At 39.8% G+C, this 17,939-nt stretch overlaps 2 protein-coding genes across 4 annotated transcripts; both read right to left on the reverse strand.

Moving 5' to 3' along the window:
- Positions 1–688: 688 nt before the first annotated feature.
- LOC123970082 (integrator complex subunit 3-like) lies at positions 689–9,583 on the reverse strand. 2 transcript variants are annotated; one of them, XM_046047951.1, is made up of 3 exons: positions 9,511–9,583; positions 1,346–1,438; positions 689–1,261 (listed from the first exon to the last, which is right to left on the reverse strand). In XM_046047951.1, the coding sequence occupies exons 1-3, from the start codon at positions 9,531–9,533 to the stop codon at positions 943–945; spliced, it is 435 nt and encodes a 144-aa protein (XP_045903907.1). In that variant the 5' UTR covers positions 9,534–9,583; the 3' UTR covers positions 689–942. The 2 variants fall into 2 exon arrangements, with proteins under 2 accessions (XP_045903907.1, XP_045903906.1); XM_046047950.1 differs by lacking the exons at positions 689–1,261; positions 1,346–1,438 and adding an exon at positions 3,862–4,376 and having other exon boundaries at positions 9,511–9,573.
- A 4,083-nt stretch (positions 9,584–13,666) lies between these two features.
- Positions 13,667–16,380, reverse strand: LOC123970397 (dynein axonemal light chain 4). 2 transcript variants are annotated; one of them, XM_046048429.1, is made up of 4 exons: positions 16,228–16,380; positions 15,508–15,692; positions 14,128–14,211; positions 13,667–13,980 (listed from the first exon to the last, which is right to left on the reverse strand). In XM_046048429.1, the coding sequence occupies exons 2-4, from the start codon at positions 15,682–15,684 to the stop codon at positions 13,816–13,818; spliced, it is 426 nt and encodes a 141-aa protein (XP_045904385.1). In that variant the 5' UTR covers positions 15,685–15,692; positions 16,228–16,380; the 3' UTR covers positions 13,667–13,815. The 2 variants fall into 2 exon arrangements, with proteins under 2 accessions (XP_045904385.1, XP_045904386.1); XM_046048430.1 differs by having other exon boundaries at positions 15,613–15,692; positions 16,228–16,375.
- Between the last annotated feature and the right edge of the window lie 1,559 nt (positions 16,381–17,939).

A 17,939-nucleotide genomic window follows, 5' to 3' on the forward strand; every position in this document is an offset into this window, starting at 1 on the left:
ATAGAAACTTGTCCCGTTTTGACCAGTACACTCAGGGTGCGAACTACGGGGAGCTCAGCTCCCCTAAAAGCATGGTTTGTAATATTTTGGGGGGGGGGTCTCTAAAATATTGACAGCATGCGTTATATTAATCTATATTTCTCTATCATGGATCATGCGGAGCGTCAGACTTCACCTAGCCAGAGGGAACGATTACAGACCGACCGCAGTGGGCCAGTCGCTCCGCGATCTGTCCCTGGCCCCGTACGCTCCACCACCCCACTCCCTCTCTGGTAAGGGTTGGCACAACACCAGCGCACGGATCGTGATCGTTCCCTCTGGCTGGATGAATATAACACATGATCCATGCACTACTGCAGCAGGGGGCTACCCGCAGTGCCACGCAACTTTCTAAATTCTTCCCTCACGGAGAAATGAAAGGTCAGATCACAAACACAGCCGCAGCTGTTCATATAAGACAAACATGCCTGATACTTTCACAGTCAGCCTTTGGCCTAGATGCTTGCGGCTATTAATGATTCAGCAGTAAGAATTCCAGTCTGTCCCCCCATAACGCAGAAACATATTTTTTGGTTACTTTTATGGAGATAGTGATGAAACTGCAAATGGTATTTGTCAAGTTCTGATGAAATGGAAATAAAAAACGAAACATCGATGTTTTCGTCATATGTACATGAAGGTGATAACCTTTTCTAACCTACAGTGCAAGAGTTAAATGTTTTGTATTAGACAAATAGTAAAGGTAAGTAGGCTTATTACTGTATTAAGGTACCTGCTATAAAAACCTACCAAGAGATTAGCTATCATAACAAATTGCTTAAAACCGCCGCAGTGATGTCACCTGTCAGTGACTAAACGTGCTGCAAGCCAAAGGATTGGGGTCTGAGTGAAAACTGGCAGTGACAGACACTAGCTATCAGTTATCAATCCCTCCTGAAGCAATCAATAAGCCTGTGTGTACTGACAGCTGTTCTTGGAGTTGCTCAGGTTGTCCAGGATCTGTTCCAGGGTGAGCTGAGCCAGTTTACTGCTGGATCTGCGAAGACTGAGGACGGAGACACAACCGCTGTTCAACAGGTACCCAGAGACAGTCCTCATCTCTGTCTCTTTGTTCTGATTGTTCTTGATCAGCTGGGTCTTGATGTGTTCTCCCAGCGTGTTGTCGTGATTGGACAACCAGTATCTCAGGATGCTGGTGGTGAACTGGTCCTCGGGGTGACAGGGACGACTCAGGACCATCTTCACCATCTCCTCACTGGGCCTGGGACACACAGACAGGGATGTTAACAGGGTGTGTTGATAAAGTATTTTCTTTACTCCGAAAGGTTTTATTGCACGTACTTACAGTAGGCCGAACTTCACCATCTCCACCACGACGGCGAGGCATCTCGCTCTGCTGGCTGCTGTGTGGATCCGACAGAGTAGCAGAGGCTGCAGCCTGATGATAAACAGTACGGGGCCCCATTAACACCCCGTTTCAGTGCCATCATTAGAAACATTAGCTTTCTTATCCATCGCGTCTCAAGAGAAATCAGATTAGACGCTCGAGACATAACGTTACATTATAGGACCCACTAGTCTCGATGTTTGAGAAATTTTAGAACCAGATATCAATCCCCATCCCTACTTAGCACTAGCCAAACTGATTAGCATGTTAGCCGTTAGTTAGCTCGCCAGTTAAAGAAGTTCACCAACTAGCCCTGAGTTGTCACCGAGATTCTGGTCAGGCCTTTAAACTAATGCAGTTATTGTTTCTACTAAACTCCATTCAATTTAGAGAACACACTCATTGGACAATGTCAACGATGAATCACTGGGATGGACGATGACATTGATAGGCGACGTAATTAACAAGCTTTTATGCGGTGCATCTACTGCGGTGTAAAAGGATCACAGGTGGAAGTGTCCAGAAAAGTCTTTTCTGCGACTTTACAAAACATACCCTACTGCTTATGGAGAAACTCAGGGAAGCAGACAGGGAGAGAGAGGCAGGGAAAGCTGGTGTTTGCAGTGAGAGACCATTAGTGAAGGTGTATGTGTGAGTGCAGGGAGAAGTCAACGAGGCAGGTACATTTAGAAATAAAAATAATGTCCGTGGGGATTAAAACATGCTTTTGCAATGGTCGCAGATTTGATACTTCGATGGGCGGTGCCTGATTCAATGTCAATCTCAGTGGAAGCTTTGCAGTGAAACGAGGATCATGCTATTTTGGCTATGTGTGGGTGCTCAATGTCTGACTTTACACAGAACTACCCAGAACTACCATTTTCTCCCAGTGAGTTAATATACAGCCTATTACAATATACATTACAACGTTTAATGTTGTAAACATGTAAAAAGAATAAAACTTTCCTAAATTGTAACCCTAACCCTGGGTCATCAATGCGCATTTGCTGGAGTGGCACGTTTGTGTATCTATCTAATATACATTTACACACACACACATAAAATGTATTAATGTTGATGAACCACACAAAGATTATTATATCATTTTTAGATAGCCGCCTACTTGAAATAGACCTGCGTGGAACCACGACCTGCATGCAGTTGTCAGCAGCACCGCATGCACGCAAAAGACCGGTGAATGACAGGCGAGGGAGAGAGAAAAGGGTCTTCAAAAAGCCTCAATTTAGCTGGTAATTTACAGTGCAAGTTGAATGAATAGGGACTGCAGCTCTGCAGCTTCTCAAGATTAAAGTGGAGCTACCGTGTGTAACAGTTTGTCATACCCATGCCTAAAAGAAACATAAGTTTGTCAAGACCACCACCTATAGAAATGTTTCTTTAACTTTACATTAATGTTACTGAGACAAGACAATTTTACATGAGTCAATTTTACATTTACTCATTTGGTCATACCTGTTAAGTATGCCGTTTTGGCCGGGAAAGTCCTGTATTTTACCCTTCTTTCCCGTAAATCTCCCATATTTTAACCTGTGTTATTAAAAAATAATAATACCCCGGGCCCGGGCAGAGTAAAAAAAAACAAAAAAAACATTCCCAATCTGAGCTCTGTCACTAGCCTCGCGATAACTGCCACCTGCAGGTTCAAAAAAACAAAACCCTCATGTAAAATTAACCACACTGGCCTAGCTCACAAATACACTCCTTCCAAAACAGTCTTAAAGAATGCAAAGTGGGCGAAAGTACCTCCTCCGCCTGTACTTGGATGCATTAATGGTGTTCCGTACAGAGCGCATACCTTGATTTCAACTGCGAAAATTTACTTTAAATGGATAATTTTTGAGCTGTTTATTTCTTTTAACGGAAGAGTATACTATTGAAATCTATAAGAAAAGTGAGTACATTTATTTTTGTTAAAACCTAGGTTAATTAGGCCAACTTTACTGCTTAATAAGCTAGACGACCATGCGAATTAGGCATGATTGTGTTGTGATACTAATTAAGGCACGTGAGTTAAGCATGAACCATGTGAAACGTTAGTCAGCAACGTTACCATATCTTTCTGAAGAACAAGAAGGAGGGGAAACAATTTGCATTTGTTTAAAAAATTTAATAACTGAAAGTAACTAATGTGCAAACCATGAACTTAAAAATTAAATGATTAGGATACTGTTTGTGCGCATGTGAGTGTTGTAAGGTGTGTGTGTGTGTGCACTTACACTATTTACAATTAACACTAAACTGATTAAAAATTCTAGAAATTGTCAGTATATCAGCAGTAGGATGTGTTCATTTTGTGTGTGCACTATTTAAAACTATTTACATTGTGTGTGTGTGTATGTGATTATATGGACAGACAACATTTATGACAAAGCCACTCCGTGTCTGGCTCTTCCTCCACCCCAGCGCACTCGAAGTGGAATCACAGTTGGCAACCATTCATCAATGGCCCCATTCATCAATGGCCCCATCTCCTGAGCCAGGTGGGACCACTCTACTGCAGACAGCGCAGTGTTCCCCATCTTCCTCAGTTGGAGATGGTGCCTGTTTCTTCTGCCTTGGCCTTCTGTGCTTGTCTTTTTTCCTCCTTCTTCTTTGCCATATCTTCCTTGCGCTTTCTCTTCTTTTCTTCCTTCTCTTTCTCCTCTGCTTCTTTCTGCTCCAGCAGGTGAACGTACTCGTCACTGGTGATGACACGGGCCGGCAGCGGAAGGCGACGCCTTACCTTCTCCTTCCTGTCCAAGGCTGGGCTCATGAGTACATTGGCCAGACTTTCTGGAATGACACCTGCTGCCACCAGGTAATTTTGTGGACTGGCCATTTTACAAGTGGGGCAAGGAGTGGTGGAGGGAGTGGCTGATGTCTGTGTGTCAGTAGGTGGATCGCTGGTTGTGTGTGTGGCTGAGGGATTGACGGTAGTGATGGATGGCGTGGCATCCCTTCGGTCAGTAGATCGGAGCACTCTCACCACCTAAGAAAGTAAAGCATATTTAAAACTCATTAGCATACTACAAAGGGCAGATAGGCAGAGAATTTCAATGTCTTTTCCCTGGTAGTACATTATTAAATTTTTTGAGACATGTGTCTTGTGTTGCTCCATGATAAGAATCAGAGGTCTGTCCTCCGGAGCATACTGCACAAAATGCCGGAGCCATTTGAGGAATAGCTCAGAGTCCATGTACCCCTTCTCCTGGATCCAATAGAGGGCGTTGGGAGGCCCATCCAGCCTATAGGCATTACTTGGGAGGCAGCCTGGGTAGATGATGAAGGGTGGAATGCTTTCCCCGGCTGCACTCACGCAGCAGTGCACTGTAATGTGCTCCCTGGTGGTCTGCTGTTGCTGGTAGACGTGCAGAGCACCTTCTCCCTGGACCTAGGTTTGTCTCCAAAGCCAGTTTCGTCACAGTTGAAGACTAGATGGGGCTTGTCTTCCAAACTGTGACGGATGAATAAGGCTTCATACAGATCAATGAAACCTCCAATGGCTTCAATCTGCTGTCCGGATGGCGGGCCTTAAATCTGGACCACTATCACACATCACATCACTCGGCCCCTTCTCTAGATTCACAGTTGTACTTTCAGCTCTGCCACCCTCTTTAATAATGGCACTAGCCAGCACTTTCACCAGAGATCTGGTGACTGGTAAGCCATGGTCTGCCATCCAAAATATAAAACAAAATCAGTGCATCTTCTTCTGCAGGTGTCAGGGCCGAATTAGGATGAGGGTTGTGTGTGTATTTTTTCTTTTTGTAGTCCTGCAGGGTGGTGTGTGGAATGCCGTACTTTTTGGACGTCTGCCTCAAGCTTGCTCCTGCTCTCACTTCCTCAACTGCCTTTTCCAGCACCTCCTTTGCTTTTTCTTGCCTGACATTTTCTCACGTTCCCTTGTCTTGCTCTTCTTATTTTCCTTTGAAATTAACATACTGTATGTTATGTTACACCTAAAACTGAATAAAAATGATTTATAAACAATCATTTGATGTATGACATTTTATTAAGTTAAATAATTACATTGTGTGTGAAGATCTTATCATTGTTTTAACAGTATTATAATAATAAATTTTTATTAAATGTTGGCTATAAATAACATCACGATCAATTCAGTTATAGTTCATTGTTGATTTATTAAAGAATTACTATTTTAAATGTTAAAATATTATAAATATAATCATCACTACACGCAGGCGCATGCAACAGCGTGTTGCGTCTCTGCTGCCTGTCTCAGTGCAAGAGTGGAGCCAAGCGGCCATAGGCGGGATTGAATTAAAAAAATCCCATTTCTACGCAGTTATTCAACAAAAGGTAATATATTTATTGACTTGTGATAACATAATAATCATTTCATAAAGACTATAGTACAGTGAGAAGCATTAATCCAATTGAAATGTACATTTTCACTGCTGTAGTTATCTCCCCACCTAAAGCTAATATCTGGGCTTTAGCTTGCCCACCCTCCATTTGCAGGCGCAGTGGGCGCACCTAGCAAACTTACTGAAATCTCTCTGGAACAAATGGCGGGGGGTTCTCTTTCTTGGTCAGGGATAAAAGAGGGAGAAATGATGATGACACGCATATAGTTTATGTATAACCTGGAAGTATTTATTCAGCGATCGGTGGGAAAAGGTCATCTGTACGGAATATCGTTGTGTACGGAACATGGTTAGTCTACGTTAGCTAACATGACTTTTGAAAGGGCTGGTAAAGTAAATCAGTAAGGTTAACACTGAGTTACTTACTACTAAATAGGCAGTTACTTGTTGCGATTGTTCGGCAGGGATATCTACAATAGGCCTACATCAAGCGAAAGTCAGCTTGTTTAAGTTAGCAAACTCCTGACACCGCTGACATTTTAACAAAATTACTCTTGTTAACGTTACCTCTTGCCAACATGGTCTAGTTTGACATTGACTAGTAAATTGCTTAGCTTCTCAATTTAACGGCACATTTAAGCTAACGTTAGCCATCAACTCAGTCACGTTAGACCTTTCGGAATTGTGTTTAAAGTAAAACCAACTAGCTGGAGTTTATGGTGAACATAAATATCAAATTATTTTAAATTATTGTTAAAATACAAAACAATGGTTTAATAAGTAGGAGAGACTTACCACAGTCCAATGACGGGATGTCCGATAGGCGACCTCTACGCTCGATTTACTTCGATAAAGCGCGCGTTGCCGCTTATATTTATATAAGACATTCCACGTGACCGAAATTTTGGCGGCAAATGATGCTGAAATATCATGAAGGGGGCGTGGCGTGAGCGAAGGTTCGACTGGAGGACCTTGAGGTCACCAGACAAAACATAGCAAAACATTTATTTTTAAACGGAAACGGTTGTGCCTTGAACACAGAGTTGTCTATGCAAGCCTGATGATTTTTACTGCATTTTTAACCACAACTGTGTTTACAAATGTGTTGTGGCTGATTGGGTAACACCTCTGACACGCCCACCAAACGGGTTGCAAAATGTTGATTGAAAAACTGTTAATTAATAACTAATTTAGAAAGTTCGAGAGAACCCAGCTTTCTTTGCAGCGTTCTGTGACTTTTTTTTATAGCCGTAAACTGGGATGACTGGAGTATGTGGAGTAAGTCAACACTTATGATTTTACATCTGGGGTTGCTCCTTGTTACATGCGCTTTGGTCTGGTAAGTGAAAAAAGTTCTGTTTTCAGGCGCAATAAGGGTAACAGAGAGGCTAACGTTAAAGCCCATCTCCTGTGTATTTTAACAATTCTATGATCATTTCATATTTTTCTGAGTTATTTCCTTACAATGTTGATTACCCACATAGTTTATAATAATAAATATTTTTTTGACAAATAGCTTAATTTTGTGCTAAAAGTTTGAAAAGTTTCTTATGGTAGTATGGAGCTGAGGAGCGATGCTATCAGCGTTGCTGAAATGGTGAGTTGTGCTCTCAAATTATTAATAATTATTAATTATTATTCACACTAGCGAACTAACGTTAGTTGACAAAGTAAAAACGTTGATTAATTAACATGATGTGTTGTCTGTGTGTGAGTGAGTATAACTAACTAATTTCAACACGTGAGGCAGTTTTGAATCCAGCCATGGGCTTCTCTGTGTAGAGTTTGCATGTTCTTCCTGTGTTCATGTGTGTTTAAGTGTATAAGTGTATATTTCTAAATGTGTAACGTTACTGAGTTTTGTAGATGTGTAAGATAATTTATAAAGGGAGCACTCATGGCTTTGGCCGAGCAAGAGGCAAAGAAGTGACAACAGCAGCTGCACAATCATAGGTCATTGCTACTCCGATGATGAAACTTACAACTTTTGGTAAATTTTCAATAATGAGCATTGGCACCTTCTCTGCTTGTTTTTGTCAACTTTGTCATTAATATGGAGGTCCTGAGCGTTTTGCGCACTGAAACTGAAGACACATTATACAAACATATTATTTATCCAATCTCAGACTGAACATCAGCAGAGACAGAACATTATAAGCTTCGTAAAGGTCGATCTTATGGCAGGAGTGGTGGGTGTTCTGTTTAGGTTGGCGGTTATAATTTCATTTTCTTCTTTACAGAAAGGAAGGACCTGAATCTGTGGAGGCCAACCATTATTAAACATCTGTACTCGACTGCAGCTTCTTCATCTCTAACTCAGAATATCCATGAACACAGTACGCTGGGACCAGCTACAACATACCTTATACAGTTTGTGGTTAAAAATGATTAATAGTCCAGTCTTCAGTGGTGCTGGTTGGTGTCTGGTTTAATTTGATTTCAGTGCCTCCAGAAATAAAATATTGTGTAGGTAAATTTCCCAGATTGCGCAAAGAATTAGAATAATTTTATGGAAATACATCACACTAACATTTGTACTGAAGTAAATCACAGCTAATTCTGTGAAGATTATATTTTGAAACAGCCATTTTGGAGATTAAGAGTAAAAATACATGAACAAGACATTTTACAAATTACAAAAAATATTACTAGCTTATGAAGATATAATTTATTGCAGGGCTGTTTTACTGGACTGCCAACAGTTTTAGTTTGGTGTATCTTATTAACAGAAAGTAGTTTTTAATGTACATGGATATTCAGTGCAAACAAAAGCTAATGCCACTTTTTTGTCACAAGGTGGCAGCGTTGGCTCACAATACAAGAAGAATTTGGTCTTACAAATGTTCTAAATGTTTACTTCTGGGTTTTTTCAGACATGTACAACTTGTGAACTGCATGATCTGCCTTGGTAGTTCTGCATTTCTTGCATGACTTTTTCAGTCCAAGAAACCAACTCAAACCATGATTGGTCACAATACAGTCTACTGACAGTTGCAGAGACACAAACAGCGAGAGATGTACTAAAGGCCTTCTCCACAATCAGCTCATCTGTGGTTGTTACCAAAGAATCATGGGGTGAAAAAGTTAAAAATGCAAGCTGTTTTTTCTGGGGAGTAAAAGATACGTCAAACAATGAAAGTTGTGGGGCAGTTGCGTTGTCCAGTGCCAGAAACCGTAATGAAACAAACAGAAAGTTGAGAACACTTGTCATAATTTGGGAGAAATGTAACCCGTGAGAGGACAATGAAAAACGAGAGTCTCCTGTGAGCCAACCGAAGCTAACCTCTGCTGCTGCTTGTTTACTTCTGTAGCCTGCAACAGCGTGCTGCTGCGTGTGACGTTGTGTTATTCTTCTGCACATATGGGTCACTTGCAGGCAGACAGTTCACACTGGAGTTTGATATGGGCCACATTTAAACAACAATGTGAACTGTCAAACAAAAAAAATCGGATCCGGGAATAAAATCGGAATTGAGCATCATGGCCTGTTCAAAGACAACACTACTAATATAAATACACACAGAATCAAAAACCAGGTCTTTTTTTTTCTAACAATTTGGACATATCTATGAAGGGGATGCTAATAGCCAACTGTAACCTTTTCACTGTACACATCATATTTTAGAATTGTTTTGAGATTGACTACAAAAAAACACAAACCTATCGTTTCGTCTCTTTAAACCTGTCAGTTGCTGGAAGAGGTATTTGAGTTGGTTTTACGTAGTACATTTCATTACATTACATTTCATATTACTTGTTAATATTGACATTTCTGTGAGTAGAATGAGTACTTACATTGCAGGTTTTAAAGACGTCATTCATCCGCTAGCAGGTTCTCTGGGAGGCCACGGAGGGTCGGGTGGCACCTATTGCACAGGACAATAGGTCTAAGTTGAGCAGAATGAAGTATATGGTGCATGGATCTCAAAACCCCTTATGAGGACACAGGATTTTAGGAGGCTAAGTTTAATTGAAGCTAAATAAGGCTTAAGCAGTAGCCTATAGTTAAAAAAATAAATGGATATTGTTGTTAGGTTATTGTGTAGGTTTACTGTTGGAAGGAAGTATCCCACTGCTGCAGCTCAGCAAGTAAACACACAAAGACTAACTTCTAAAAATACTTACGATCTGTTTTGTGGCTTGTCTAATTCAGACTGCTGAAGTCTCATAACTGTTTCTAATGAACTTTATAATTTTGTCCTCATTCTCTTACAGTTGAGTCAGATTAAGTAAGTGTCAGTATAGACAGAAGGAATCAGAACAGCCACCAGGAACTCTTAACATTTTGGCATGTGAGTATTTTATCAAGACAGGCTTGGAAAAAATAGAAAATATGCTTTTAAGTGTGTGGGGGGCACCGATGAGCATGCAGTGCTAGCTTTCTTATACAATTTTCCTCATAACTGGATTGTTTGTATTTTGCTGTACAAAGATGAAACAGACATTGCTGACACTCCTCACTGTGGTCACTGAAACTGATGCTCCTGGTGCGGTCCGCTTCAGCCAAAGTGAAAGGTGGCTGTGGATGGATTTGTCTGTTTCTCTGGGGGTGATGATTGTACAGTGGATAAGACACATGATGCCTTTTGTGTGAGAGACCCGGGCAGTTCCCTCACTGTGACACGTACACCAATGTGCAACCTAGTTGCTCCAAGGACGTGCAACCTCTGATATACTGTATATAGCTATTGTAAGTAGCTTTGAATAAAAGCGTCAGCTAAATGTACAAATTCATGTACAAACTCCTGAAAGCATGAGGTCCACAAGATGAGGTACTCCACTGGATCGTATAGAAGTCTATGAGAACTTCTCAGCTGATTTATTATCTCAGTAAACACTTTCCTAATGAGTTTATGGTCTCCGTCGCTAGTCTTCTTTAACTCAGCATGATGTTCATTTAGTAAATTATGGCCTATTTAGAGGAAAATAGACCAGAAAGCAGGGGAGGCTTTAGGGCATGTTGTGATTAACAAGTCGCCATGTGTGACCCAAATAATGCTTATAATAATAATGCTTGTAATAATCCAGAAGGGAGGTGGTTCTCATGTTGCCTATTATTTATGTCAATTTCTACAAATTTATAAAGCAGTAAATGAAGACACAAAAGGCAAACATGAATAATCCTATCAGTAATGATTCTGAGGTCATATTAACAGTGTTGAGGCTGGTGGTGAGGCACAAAACAGCTTGGTGCTGCGCTATGAATGTGAAATCGTTGTGGAGAGCATAAAAACTAACCAAATAAATGTTCCCAGATCTAATGGTTATAATTTAACCCCAGTAGACTTATTTAGCAAGTTTAGCTTTTGGGGTGTAGTTTATTCCAAATCTGCTCTAGATTTTCCTACTTATTCACAGATGTGGTAATAACAATGCTCCAAAATTATTTGGAATTGCACATAATTGAATTTCTTTATTGGAAAACATCATTTTCTTGGGGAAGGACCCCCAATCCCGCACACAAAAATACCATCTTAGTTTTTTACATTATACCGCCCTGTGAAAGCATGTTTCAAATTCCCATGGACATTATTTCTATTATTATTTGTATACAGTCCCCTCCAAAAGTATTGGACCGGTAAGGCAAATACCTTTGTTTTTGTTGTTCACTGAAGAAATTTGGGTTTTAAGATTGAAAGATGAGTATGAGACAAGAGTTCAGAATTTCAGCTCTCATTTCTTGTTATTCACATCTAGATGTGTTAAACAACGTAGGACATACCACCGTTTGTATTAGACCACAGCACAGGTGAAAATCTGCAGAAACACTGATATTGTTCCATTACCTCGTCTACCTGACTGGGACTTCTTAAACAATCTTTATTAGCTATCTTTATTTGCTTATGATTCCATAAAACTACACATTTAAAGCTCCCTTTTATATTATTTAAGTAAAAGTGCTACTGATGGAATAAAATTATGCATAGTCTATTTTTCCACAAAACACAGTAAAGTAAGTAGTAAAAGGAAATTTTATTTAGCTCAAGAGATTCAAGTTATCACTTAACACCTAATTAAGAATCTGGAAATAGAGAATGTTCAACATTATTGCAAAAAGAATGAAAACAAATTCGATTATCAAAATTGTTGCCTGTTAATTATCTGATCAAGTAGTCACTTACTTGGTCTATTCAGCTTTATGCAAGATTCGCCTTATTTTGTGTCTGTTAAATGTAGAAATGACGGAAGATGTTGTGAGAAGATGATAAAAAATGGGCATTTTGTAAATTTTAAGTTTATTAGTAGTAATTTTGTTGAGTGAGTTTCCATTAGTATTTGAGTCTAGCACAATTAATTATTTTAGATTTCCCTCAGAATATAAGTTGTGAACAATTACATTTATTGAATAAAGAAGAAGTGGAATTTAATTTTAATAAGCCTCAGTGAATCAGTGTAGTTTAGTATGTGGAAATTAAAGGTTTTTTAAAAATGTATTATATTTAACTTAAGGTTTACTCAAAAATATTATTACCACTACTTAAAAAGTTTGAGGTAATGAGTTTCCTCAAATATTATTCAAAGAGTATTCTGAACTTACTCCGGTTTACAGTGTAATATGGATTAGCAAATATCCTTGAAACTATTACATCCTTTGGCAGCAAACTCATGAGTCACTTACTGTGTGCTTACCTTACCTTTTAACTATTTAAATCTCTCTATGAAATCCTAATCTTTAATTTGCTGATTCTAACTATGATGAAATACCTGACAGGTGTCATGTAAGCATCAAAAGTACAGTAAATACATCAATTGCCTTTAGAGAAAAATAACATTTAACTTGTGAAGCAGCATCTCTTCAACACAACATTCTCCAGTTTCTCAGGGAAAACTTGCCTCATCCAATCTTCATCATCCACTCTGATATGTCCCCAACACACCATCATTTACCTCTTTCCTTACATTAAACCTTGTTAGTCTCCTCCTCTGTGTATTTATTTATTTTTATTTTTTATTTTTTATAAAGAGCCTTGTAAAAGCTCCATGTGAAGCGTATCATTTTACTCTTTAAAATCAGGCATTCAAATTCAAAATCTATTTATACTTGAGACAAGTGTGTCATTTCACTCAGCAATGCTTCTACCCAATCCACTTTGCTTCCAACTTACCCTTTAGCTCAGCAGCAACTCTTTAATGAATGCAACTGAACCTTTTCGGCTACTTATAAATAGTATGAAGAACACAGACTGCAGTTTAAATTCCTATTTCACCACATTTCAGAGTTTATTGTACAGTCAGGTCAATTCACACAAAATGATCCATTGCACTGGATCATTAAAACTTGCATCAACTTCAAAACAATCACATTGCTAATATCACCGGCGGGGAGATATTCTTAAGGATTATTACAAACATCTTTAGAGAGAGAAAAGGTGGATTGAGTTTAGTGTTTGGCTCCACAGTTTAGAGCTTTAGGTTGTAAGAAGATGACACTGGTCTTTAAAAAGAAGTTTTTCAAGTCGCATCAAAATATGTACACATAAAAAATATTAAAAATTTTATTGAAAGACTAGTGCGGCTGAAGAGAGAGAAAGACACATGTGAAAAGTTAAAGATGGCGTGGACGGTTTACTGTTGCACAAACTGCTGAGGAAGGTGTCAATGAAACGTTATTTTAAAAAAAACTGTGTGTGTCCAGCACACACAAACATATAAAGTCACTCTCACACATACGCTCCCTGAAGAGGAATGAGGATAAAAGGACTTTGGAGACCCTGCCTGTATTGTTTGTAAAAGTTGAACTTACGTACTTGCACACGCACTGTGACAAATGTTTAGGACCATGGATAGGGCTTCAGAGACGGATAGAGTTGAAAACAAAGAGAAAAAGGAAAGTGACATACAAGGCAGGAAGCTGTTTTTTTGCCTACCAGCCAAAGTGACTGCCGCACTCAAAATTCCCTTTCAACTTTTTTTCCCTGCCAACAACATTTTTAAAGGACAGGACAAGATCTCCAAATGATGATTTATTTTCCGCCACAGTGGCTGGTAGTGTGGACAAACTAACCTGCCGCAACAAAGAGTAACCAGCGTTTGGCTGGTAGCTGGTGTTCATTTCCAGCCCAGTGACCACGTCAGAGGGGGAGGGGCAGTGAGGAGGTGCTACGAGCACTTCCACACACACACGGCCAGGCTCCCTCCAAAGAACATGTACAGCAGGTTCTTCACTTCGTGCGTGACCTCAAAGCCGAAGCCTTCACCGATCACCACGTGCCACGAGCTGCCGAATTTCTTATCCATGGACTCCTTGATCATCTTCGCTGCACTCTGGGAAAGACAGCAAGGACAAAAAGATTAATCAACAAAGACCATGACTTTGGTATAGGGAATAAGATCTTACAGTGTTAATAAAGCCCTGACAATAGGAATTTGTGACCCGAGCTACCAAATAATGCCAGCACAATATACACTTACCTCATTGTTCGTGGCAAACTTTTCACAGGCTGTAACGCAGAGCTCCATGGTCTCAACCCTCATTTCCTCTGGCATGTCTGTGTGCTGAAGACAAAAATATGTTATGGGTCTAGGTTGTCCTGTCTGAATCTGTCTCTTCTATTACATACAAGTATGAGTAAGCTGCGAACAAAGAAGAACTGAACATTACGACTTGAGATATTGAAAACAATTTCAGAATTTTTGACAAACTCTAAAAACAGAGTCAAAGCAAAACAGTTAGCTGTATGCTGCAATCACAAGAGTAAAGGGCAACACACGTAAGGCTTGTTGTGTCACTTGATGCCTGTAGGACAAATTGAACGTATCGTATAGACATAGTGAAGTAGCCAAGACATACTCATTGGGCAGAGAAAATGTGATCAAATTGCTGCTTTTCTGACGCATGTTGATGCTGGGAAATAGGACAGCAGGGTGTCCTGACAGCTTGACATGTGTCACCACATGATGTGTGCCAAGACAACACAGGTTTTAGCTCCTTTTTTGTATTGGACAACTATTTAATACTTTTCATGGGAATGAGTATCTTCTAAGGGAGACTGACTGTGCGCCATTATCCCCATATTTAAGCATTCTCACATCTCCTCCCTACTCTGCGACGGAGGATTTTCACTCTTTTGATTCTGGACCACACACGTCGTACAAACTGGTTCTGTTTGCGTAAACCCCAATCCTAATGGCAAGGTCAAACAAAAATGGTGTGTGATCAATAATGTGATTTACAGACCTGCACTGTCAACCACGGAGATGCCAGAATTAGGTCTGTGACTGACCAAATGTGACTGCAGACACAATAGTGGAGTGATAAATGTGCATGCAGTCAGAAAACTGTGCAGCACTGCCATCATTTGCCAAACTTAGAGTATATGATACCTAATGTTAGATCCATTTGAGCTACAGATTCTTCTCTACCCCTCCCTGTTTGCATCTTGTTGCATCTGTCGTCTAGTATGTATAGTATGTAGGCCTTGTGAATCATTGGAGCATACGGTATGTGAGAGAATGTCTCAGGTAAAATAAACGTGGGAGGGTGTCTTCAAAGAATCTTAGGTGTGCCTGGGACTATAATCAAAAACCATGGCTTATAAAACATAGTCGTTAACTGTGAGAATCTGTAGAGTAGACATACTCTCATGGATATAAGCTTCAGATCACAGGCTGTGAACGTGTGTGTTATGGTGACTGAATTGGCACACAATGTAATGCAAGTGTCATCTGGAAGTTTTCTCACATCTCCAAAAAGCCAAAAAGTTGTAAACTGACAGACATTTGCAAGCACATTTTATGTACTTCAGGAGACTAATCCATGAGAAACACAGCAGACTAAAATTTGCAGCCTACACAGCAAAAGAGTACACTAGTTTTGATGTTGTCATTGCAGAATGGGTTGCTCCTGTATCTTCTTCTTGTCCTGTATCCAAAGACACTGTCCCGCATCTCTCCTACCCTGATGAGAGGGAAGCTGTGCAGTCTCTTGTAGTCGGCCTCCTCTTTCTTCCCCTCGCCAGTCCCAGCCATTCCGACTCCTGCAAAAAGATATTTTCTACATGTTAAAATATGAACTCACCTAGTTAGAAGGCATATTAAATGAGTGATAGAAAAGCATTTCACGAGGAGCACAGACAGTCCAGTATTGCAGAGCAAGCTCAGATCAGAAGCTAACAACACTCTGTAACATAACCCAGCTGTGGACGAGGATCACTAACTGTTAGCTAAAATCACTTAGCCATTGCTAGCTAGCTACAATAAGTATGTACTTAACAGAGGTGTTAATATGAGATGTCTTTTAGACAATGCCGACAGATATCCCACATAAAGGTTGGTTTGTACGCGTGACCAGGCTTGATCAGGCTAGCAACCGTAACTAGCGAACCATGTTTTCCTAGCTAGCTAATTAGCTTAGCTTGTGTGATAGCAAACAGCTGATGCTACCGGCTGATGTTTTATACCTCAAAATCGACTTATTTAAATCCCCGTCGTACTATTACGAGTTAGAATGTGTTGTCGGTACTTAATAAATGCAGAGTGACAGAGGTGAATACATAGTTGTGAGTTACTTACGAGGCGTTTGTCCAGCGAAAACTTCTGCTGTTTGACTCCAGTTCGGTTGTTAGGGAGACATTTTAAACAACTGAAGTCCTATAGGGAAAGTCCCGCCCACTACAGCCTAGCTTCGCCCTTATTGGCTCAGAGCCTGTCAATCTGAAGTGAAAGAGATTATATTAAATTCAATGTGGCTATGTACTATTACTATGTTCAGCTGCCGCTGTAGTCCTTGGAGAGAGGAGTTTGTTGTGTTGGAGAAAGGTTTTGCTATTAGCTCCTCTATGTACACAACAAACTCCTCTCCTTCGTCTCCACTGGTTGGTCTAAGCTTCATAATACATCTCACATCAACACAGAATGAACCACATTTAATAAACATTCATCAATGATCAATATGTCTCCATACACAGAACATCAAAATGTATAAAAGCACAAGTAAACAATATGAAAAATATATCAAATATCCAACTATAACACTTTAATGCAGTTTAAGGATAAAAAACTCCTCATTCCTGGACGACACCACCATATCCACAGAAGCTACTTGGCCAAAGAAGTTGTTATCGTCTCGTATTTTGTTCGGGCCTCTTAATTACTCTCAGAAACTATGTAGCCTGTACGATCATTTACAGGAAAACGTTTGTTATTATATATTCCTCTATATTAAGTATTCAGTGTCTTTTATTTTGCATCACCTGTCTATTAAGACAAACAGTAAAACATCATTTTTTGCAGCTGCATATTCATTCCATGGCAATAACACACTGTTGTCGTCTTTTTATGGCCTAGAGTTCATTCAGGAAACTCAGCAACTAAGCCCATGTCTGCCTTCCCTGCGTAGCTAACTTTAATTATTATTAATTATTTAATTATTATTATAACAATACACTTATGTTGCACAGTCCCAATATACCTATCTATCTATCGATCTATAATGATCCCTGTCAATGTAATATCATTAGATCGTTATATTTGAACCATTAACATAAGCAGTACTTCAAAGCTTTGTTCTGAATGAACTGATTAACTGGCCTACCTGCCTGTCTACCTGCCTACCTGGATGCACACTGCCTGTGCACTCATTGTGCATGAAAATGTGTTTTGTGGGAGTGGTATTGGAGGGAGGACTAAATGGATGGGGTGTTATTTTTTCAGTTGAATAATATAGTCTAGTTTCCCTAAGGTTGCCTAACCTAGCTTTAATGTTGTTGATCATTTAGCCTTAATCTGCAGATCATTTTTACCGCAATGCAGCATATTTTGTAGATGATGTTTTGTGTGTAAAATCTTCACCAGTAAAGTAAAAAGTAGAATCTTTGTGTAGTGTAGTGAAATAGCCTATGCAAAAACTAGAATAAAATTCAAGTGAAGTCATGTGAATACACCTCATAATTCTATGCACATTGCTTGAGTAAATGTACTTAGTCATTTACTTTCAACCACTGTCTGTCTGCCTATTTGTCTGTTCAAAAATTACACTACTATCAGGCTGTGTGTGGGTAAAACCTTATTTCTATCCTTCCCTAATCAGCCCGCTTGCTGAATCTGACCCACATACCGCTGGAAACATCTGGGTGGAATCCCCAAGTGAAGAGTTTTGACCCAGAATTGCCAGCCTGCTCGACACACACATACTCACACACACAGGCACAGACACACGCCCAAAATCACACTCACAAAACCCCACAAAGCTTTAACAGCGAGATAGTATCAGGTTATCTGTGTGA

Source organism: Micropterus dolomieu, linkage group LG04, assembly GCF_021292245.1.
Source record: "Micropterus dolomieu isolate WLL.071019.BEF.003 ecotype Adirondacks linkage group LG04, ASM2129224v1, whole genome shotgun sequence".
Classification (NCBI taxonomy): domain Eukaryota; kingdom Metazoa; phylum Chordata; class Actinopteri; order Centrarchiformes; family Centrarchidae; genus Micropterus; species Micropterus dolomieu.

What these genes read in the sequence shown, in the direction of transcription:
- LOC123970397 (XM_046048429.1), bottom strand. Translation starts at nt 15,684, where the DNA reads ATGGCTGGGACTGGCGAGGGGAAGAAAGAGGAGGCCGACTACAAGAGA. An exon ending in CTAGTGTACTCTTTTGCTGT is followed by an intron (nt 14,212 to 15,507) that starts GTAGGCTGCAAA and finishes TTTTGTCTTCAG; the next exon opens with CACACAGACATGCCAGAGGA. An exon ending in AGTTTGCCACGAACAATGAG is followed by an intron (nt 13,981 to 14,127) that starts GTAAGTGTATAT and finishes TGTCTTTCCCAG; the next exon opens with AGTGCAGCGAAGATGATCAA.
- LOC123970082 (XM_046047950.1), bottom strand. Translation starts at nt 9,537, where the DNA reads ATGAATGACGTCTTTAAAACCTGCAAT. An exon ending in ACGTCTTTAAAACCTGCAAT is followed by an intron (nt 4,377 to 9,510) that starts GTAAGTACTCAT and finishes TTACTTTCTTAG; the next exon opens with GTGGTGAGAGTGCTCCGATC.